Source organism: Dendroctonus ponderosae, unplaced genomic scaffold, assembly GCF_020466585.1.
Source record: "Dendroctonus ponderosae isolate FM_Combo_2020 unplaced genomic scaffold, Dpon_F_20191213v2 Dpon_F_20191213_1, whole genome shotgun sequence".
NCBI lineage: Eukaryota > Metazoa > Arthropoda > Insecta > Coleoptera > Curculionidae > Dendroctonus > Dendroctonus ponderosae.
The window spans coordinates 60,229,985-60,236,567 of NW_026017110.1; the positions used below are offsets into that span (position 1 = coordinate 60,229,985).

The 6,583-nt window shown below is 35.0% G+C and overlaps 2 protein-coding genes across 3 annotated transcripts in view; one reads left to right on the forward strand and one right to left on the reverse strand.

Annotated features, from left to right (window-relative positions):
- Nucleotides 1-2,195, forward strand: part of LOC109541097 (facilitated trehalose transporter Tret1) — a 4,468-nt gene extending 2,273 nt beyond the window's left edge. The window contains exons 6-9 of the mRNA XM_019909811.2: nucleotides 214-385; nucleotides 437-636; nucleotides 688-916; nucleotides 972-2,195. Of these exons, the coding sequence (XP_019765370.1) occupies nucleotides 214-385; nucleotides 437-636; nucleotides 688-916; nucleotides 972-1,240 (870 nt within the window). The 3' untranslated portion in view covers nucleotides 1,241-2,195. The remainder of the gene's footprint in view (nucleotides 1-213; nucleotides 386-436; nucleotides 637-687; nucleotides 917-971) is intronic.
- A 251-nt stretch (nucleotides 2,196-2,446) lies between these two features.
- On the reverse strand, nucleotides 2,447-6,422 carry LOC109541098 (saccharopine dehydrogenase-like oxidoreductase). Of its 2 annotated transcripts, none has more exons than XM_019909812.2 (8): nucleotides 6,060-6,422; nucleotides 4,161-4,346; nucleotides 3,869-4,105; nucleotides 3,677-3,814; nucleotides 3,365-3,624; nucleotides 3,106-3,316; nucleotides 2,873-3,044; nucleotides 2,447-2,814 (listed from the first exon to the last, which is right to left on the reverse strand). In XM_019909812.2, exons 2-8 carry the CDS (start codon nucleotides 4,333-4,335, stop codon nucleotides 2,700-2,702), a joined length of 1,308 nt encoding a protein of 435 aa, XP_019765371.2. In that variant the 5' UTR covers nucleotides 4,336-4,346; nucleotides 6,060-6,422; the 3' UTR covers nucleotides 2,447-2,699. The 2 variants fall into 2 exon arrangements, with proteins under 2 accessions (XP_019765371.2, XP_019765372.2); XM_019909813.2 differs by lacking the exon at nucleotides 6,060-6,422 and adding an exon at nucleotides 5,740-5,952.
- Between the last annotated feature and the right edge of the window lie 161 nt (nucleotides 6,423-6,583).

Sequence of the window (6,583 nt, forward strand, 5' to 3'; positions counted from 1 at the left end):
GACAGTAAATGGGGCTCCCATTTACTGAAATACCATGAATTTCGATCCCCCATTCCAAACGTGAGTACCCCAGGCCATTTCCGTTACAATATGTTTATAAGGCACAACTTTCTACTGATTTCTGCGAGTTGTATCATCTCTCATTGTGCTGATCAAAAATTGAATCACCCTGTATACTGACGGCCCACTCATATGAAACTGATTCGTTTCCAGTTCACAGAGTTTTGTGCATGTGTGCCTTTGATATTCCACATATTATTTATGTATCAACCTGAAACGCCAAGTTACCTAATCAAAAAAGGATCTTATGAAGAAGCTAAGAAGAGTCTTATCAAACTAAGAGGTGCCAATTATGATGTGGATTCCGAATTTACCCGCATTGAAGGTGGTGAATTTTGAGCTAAACATTCAAAGTAACACATTTCGTTTCTTTCAGGCGGCTTGAAAGAGAACACTCAATCAGCTACTTCGCTTAAAGACATATTAACACAAAGACCAGTAGTGAAGGCTGTGATAATTTGTTTCGCATTAATGTTCTTCCAACAGTTCAGCGGCATCAACGTAATCATAATGTATTCCAGTATTATTTTTCAATCCACTGGCATTGAATTCAATTCGAATGTAGCCACCATTATAGTAGGTTCTTTGCTTAGTCTTTTGAGCCCTTAAAATCATAGTCTGTTCCAGGTTGGTGCTGTGCAAGTATGGGCCACTCTATTTGCTAGTTTAATAATAGAAAAAGTCGGCAGAAAGAAACTTCTCATTGTGTCTTTATCAACAGTTGCCGTAAATAGTGTAATCCTTGGCATCTATTTTTCTGTAAAAACCCGATTACATGTGAACGGAGTCATACTTTCCGATATAGCGTTTATTCCTATTGCAGCTGTATGCTTATTTGTATTGGGATTTTCCTTAGGTAAGTGCTTATGTGGGACATAAATAGATACTAAATTATTTGGTAATTATGATAGGTCTAGGCCCGATTCCATGGATGATCGCTTCAGAAATTTTACCGACTGAAATTCGAAGCATGGTCGGTTCAGCGGCGGGAACATTCAACTGGTGTCTCGCTTTTGTTCTTACAAAGTCCTATTTAACCTTATATCAAATTTTAGGCGATGATTCAATGTTTTATTCGTTTTCTATTCTATCAATCATTGGAGCAATCTTTATTATAATGATGCTCCCTGAAACTAAAGGAAAAAGTGTTGCTGAAATTCAGGACGAACTGAGCCATTAATTTTAACGTTCCACAAAGATAGGACAAGTTTAGGATTACCGTTAAACTATTCTTAAAAGGCGTTTATCTGTTAGGTAAAGTACACTTTCCTTGAAACTAAGACTTTCTAATATACAGTACAAAAGGGAACACCTCGTACATATTCTATTGCGAGGCTCTCGATAATTCTCTTCATTTTATCAACGCGCTTAAGATGCCAGGACCACCAGACTCCGAAGCGATAAATTGATATATCAGCCACAGTTTTACATTTAGAAAAGTTAGATCTGAATTTAATTCCGCGGACTCCGAGTCCAGTTGTGATATACCAAGTTCCATCCTTTAAATACCTTTATAAAAAATATATTGTGTTCCATGTGAAATCAGTTTAGGACATTGATTTAGTTCACGTTCTAAACAGTTTCGGCCAGTTCCAGCTGGTTCCAGTTTACTTTTTAAGTCGATCTAAAACATCGAATATATTCGTATAAGCCTTTATTACCTATTGAATTTTAAAATCGGGTGGACCAATCAAATTATGAGTGTAAAAAAAATATTGTTACTCGTATGTCTAGTCAATGTGATTTATATTTAAATAATATATTTTATTATATAATTAAGTACTTACTATACAGGGTGATTCAGAGTTTATCTGGCCAAAACATGGAGATTAGGGGCAGCAAAATTTCGAAAAATGGTCCGAACAGCTTTAAGACCGTTCTTGTATTAATGAAAAAACGCTTTAAACGATTGCAATTAATTGTTTATATGCTTGAAAATGTGGTAATATATTTTATACCGATTGTTCAGAACGTTCACCGCGCAACAATCATAAATACTCATTTTTTCCTACTATAGTATTGTTATAACACCTTGTCCAGGAATCAATTCTTCAAATACAATCTATTTGTCACTTGAACTCTGTACTCAACCTGTATAAAACACAATTATTGGTATTAAATTAAATGTGCAATTATGTCTGATTTTATTTGAATGAAATCATATCAATCCTTCCGTGATAGAGTCGCAGTCAATCACAGATTCTCGAGTATAACCTTAGTAATATCTAACAATAATTGGAGGGTAGAGACGTTTGAGCTTCTGAAGAGTTTATTACACACCCGACTGATTGGGTGGTAATCTGCTAATTTTATTGCATACAAAGTCGGTCGTTCATTTAATAGTACTGCCTTAATACGTCTAGGTGAGGAAATAATACACGGCATAAAAAGATTATAGTTTTTATTAGGCACACTAGTTTATAATTCATTAATCTATTACTCCATAACTAGATATATTTTATATGTTAAATAGTTTATATTCTTGTGACGAAAAAAGTACTAAAACATGCTATAATATCGATAAATACATTTAGAACATTAAAAACCGGGTCCCCGTTAACAATTTAATACATGTATAGGCACAGATCTATAGGAGGAAAGTTAAAGTTAAATAAATGCAACAAACACCTTACATAAAATTAATCTCGTTTAATCTCGCCTTGCTCCAGAATTTCAAAGGTGACTCCATTTTCATTGAGTTGCTTTACAAGAGATGTTTTAGCAAAAGCCGCACCAGGTGAAAACACTCCTCCCCTAAGCACACGTAATCAAATAAAGTAAAAATGTGTATAGATTTTATTTTAATACGTACTTTCCATTGTTAGCCAATTTATCAGTTTCTGTAAGAACAACAATAGCGGACAACACCAAACAAGCACAAGTCGCTCCATATCCAGGATTATTTCCTTTTACCTGCCCTCTAATAAACGTATCAACAGGAGTGGTATATTGGTCATCTTTGCTTGCTAATTTTTCCTTCCAACCTGGAATGGAATTTCTCTATATTGCAAAACGAATTTCTAAGTTTGGATTTATTCTTTTTACCTTCGCCGTAAAAATCAATACTGAACCTCGCACTATTGATGTTTTCTTCGCTGGGAGGCTTCTTACTGAAGTATCCCCCACTGAAGCACTGAGGGTAGTCAAGCAATAACTTCCTGCCAAATTCAAATTTGGACAAAAAAGCAAAAATAATCGCATACAAAAGGACTACGAAAGTTGCAATCGCAGAAGGAAATACGACATATGTCCCCACCTACAAAAAAAAGTTTTTATGTGATTTTACGAGATGTAGCTTCCCTACTTGAACTGGACGAATATTGTCGTTTTCGTAAAGATACTGCTGAGACCTAGTCGCAACTGATCGATCTGCTCCTAAAAATGGCAAAGCCCAGCCCTCTCCAGTTTTTGGCTTGTGTGGTAAATTTTTACGGGGTAGCTTTGGAGCAAAAGCTGCAACTTTATCGAATTTTTTAGCGTATTCTTTTCGAACTTCCCGCAAATTGTCTGAATTAGAAAGGCCATAAACTGCACTCTCCCAAGTGCCATAGTTAACTGAAGGCCCTAATAAAAATTATGGATTATGACTCTGGAAGAACAGTTTTATTTAAGTTACCTTTACATGACTTCTCAGTCCACGTTCTCATGAATGTCTCGATACTATTTAAAGTACCCTCAAAGTTTTGTTGCATAAATATGACTCCCAGATCTGCAGGAATGCTATCGAAACCACAAGCACTGACAATATATAAGCCTGTAAATTACCTTGGTTTTAGCAGTTTAGTCAATCAGGCAAATATTAGTTTACCTTTCTCCTTTGCAGCATCATGTTGTTTAACTTGCACAGTTTCCATGTACTCTGGTTCACCACTTACATCAATGTGGTGTGTTCCTGCTTCAATGCAGGCTTTAACAACTGCATCTCCAAAAAATCTGTATGGCCCACAGCAATTGATGACCAGCCTAGCTGCCTTTGCCATTTTCAGCAATGATTCCTCATCCTTTATATCGACGATAACCACAGGAATACTACCAAAATCCAATTCTAGAAAATTTCATTTAATGTTGTCACATGCTTCCAGCGTATGCGATAGGCATACCTAGTTTGTCTCCATATTCTTTGAGAACGTTCTTGAGTTTCTCTTCAGATCTGCCAGCCACCCCCCAGCTCAAATTTCTGCCGTTTTCTTTTGAAAGTTTCGCTATGTAAGGGATGCAATGACTTCCAGTGAAACCAGTAGCCCCCAAAATCAGAATATCTAAACGTTCAGTCATTTTGCTCTACCCTAATTAAGAAAAAAAATTACTTAAAAACTTGCTTATCGAACTGCAGTTTTTGTACTGGATCGCCAATTTCAGCTTTGTCCTTTGCACCTTGCAAAGGACAAAACAATTAAAAATTTTACACTTTGATCGTGACGCGTGGTAACACGTTTCATTACAAATATTTCAAGTATGACCAGTAGGTTAAATTTACTATTAAACACAATCTCAGTTTTATTCAAATTTGGGTAAAGCATAGTGATTCCCAATTATGAATTACATCCGCATGTTTTCCTGTAAATTCCCCGGTAATTGTTCTGAATATTTTAAGCCAGCACTTTGCACGAGTGCTTTGGTACTTTGGTAAATCGTCATGAAATAGTCACCATACCGAAAGCCTTTAGCGTTCATTAGATGCTATTTGTTTGGGCGGTTAGACCGAAAGAATCACAAATGTTAGTACAGTTGAGTGTCTTTTGTTTTTATTATCGATATTTGCCTTAAAAAAATCACCACGTGCTCGTATGCCTGAAGTGCCGTCTAAACATAGTACTTAATTAGCTCTATTTATAGTTTTTAATCGTGACACATTTGGATTGAATCTTTTGAAGAAGCCCAGACATTTATTTTCCAGGCGCAGATTTAGAACGATCGAAATTTGTCAAAAACGCACGGGGAATTTTGTTTTGGAATTTAAAACTCTAAACACTATTTAGCGCTAATTTTGTTTCTTTACAACTTTGAACAATGTTTTTTAAATTATTAAAATAAAAAAACCATTGTCCATGTACAAATCAAATCGAAACACGAACAAAATTTAGGTAAATTGTATATTGCAAACCCAAAGTGTTTCAGAGCTCCATAAAAAGAAATTGATGAAATGGTGTGCATTGTTTATTTCTATTAATAGATTAATGCCATTCTCAAAGCAGCATGGGTATTAGGCATTTTTAAAAATAACTGTGATGAAATAAAAGCAAATTGAATCAGGAAGTGGCGACAAACAGAATCACGGTTACTTTTTAATTAAAAATGATTCATGCCTTAGGTTGATGGTATTTGAACTTTTGTATATGTACTTGATATAACATAACTAGGAATAAATCATGAAATTTATGGGAATTTTGGAGATCAGTCTTTGGTGCAATTCAGAATAAAACTTGTCTAATAAGTTTCCTAAAAGTGCGGGTTCAAACTGAAAAAGGAAATAGATACACTTTTTCTGAACATGCACCAGAACAACAGGCCGCTCCCTAACATATACACTTTTCAATTTTAAATTCTACTTCAGATAAATCTACAATGTAATTTTCCGCAATATGCATTAGGGCTGCTGTAGTAGCATGATGTTATTTGACTAGGGGAGATATTGCAAAAATAATCGGTTAATCGCCTAGTCATTATATTGAAGCATACCTGTGCACACTAGTGGATATTACTGGCTTATTCTTCAACCTAACAGTGAATAAATATGACTCAACTAATCGAACCGGTCAACTTTCAAGAACATGCATACATAAATGCTCAAGTTTGGACTTGTCCTACACATCCATCTACCAATCCTACACACTATGACTTGAGCTTTAAAAGAAACGCATTTTCCTAGACTCGCTCAAAGATGGCCAAAAATAGACATTTTATCATGTAAAACATTGGTATTGATGAATATCGGCTACTAATAGAAAATAAATAAACATGAATATTTGAATTCCAGTCACAAAGCGCCATTTACTTACGTTGCCTAGAAGACTGCACTCAACTGGTAATAGAAGCAGGAATATTCAAACTAGAATTCCAAATCACGCACTGGAATTCGATTAATGTAAAAAAACAACCTTTAAATGCCAAATAAACAAACATAAACATAGGCTAATTCGGTCTTGTTTACCGTTGCGCTCAACGGCTCTATAATTTTCCGCACTTTCGCAGAAAAGGACAGAAGTAAATTAGGTAATAATCAAATTGCAATTAATTGCCAAGGAATTTGTTCATCAACAAGCTGTTTGATATTAATTCCAAGTGTTCAATGAATTAATCCCCGTTCACTAAAGGCAAATGTTGGGGGTATTAATCTGCATATGTGCTGAACTCAACGCAGTGTGGGAGAGAGCGATCCCAGATAGCACACAAATATTACAGTAATATTTTTTTGCAATATTTAATCTAGGTTGAAGCGACAGATTCTTATATATTATAAAAATATTTCTTGTAAATATTTATTTGACATTTAAATCAAATATTTATGGCATATTTGTTTTAA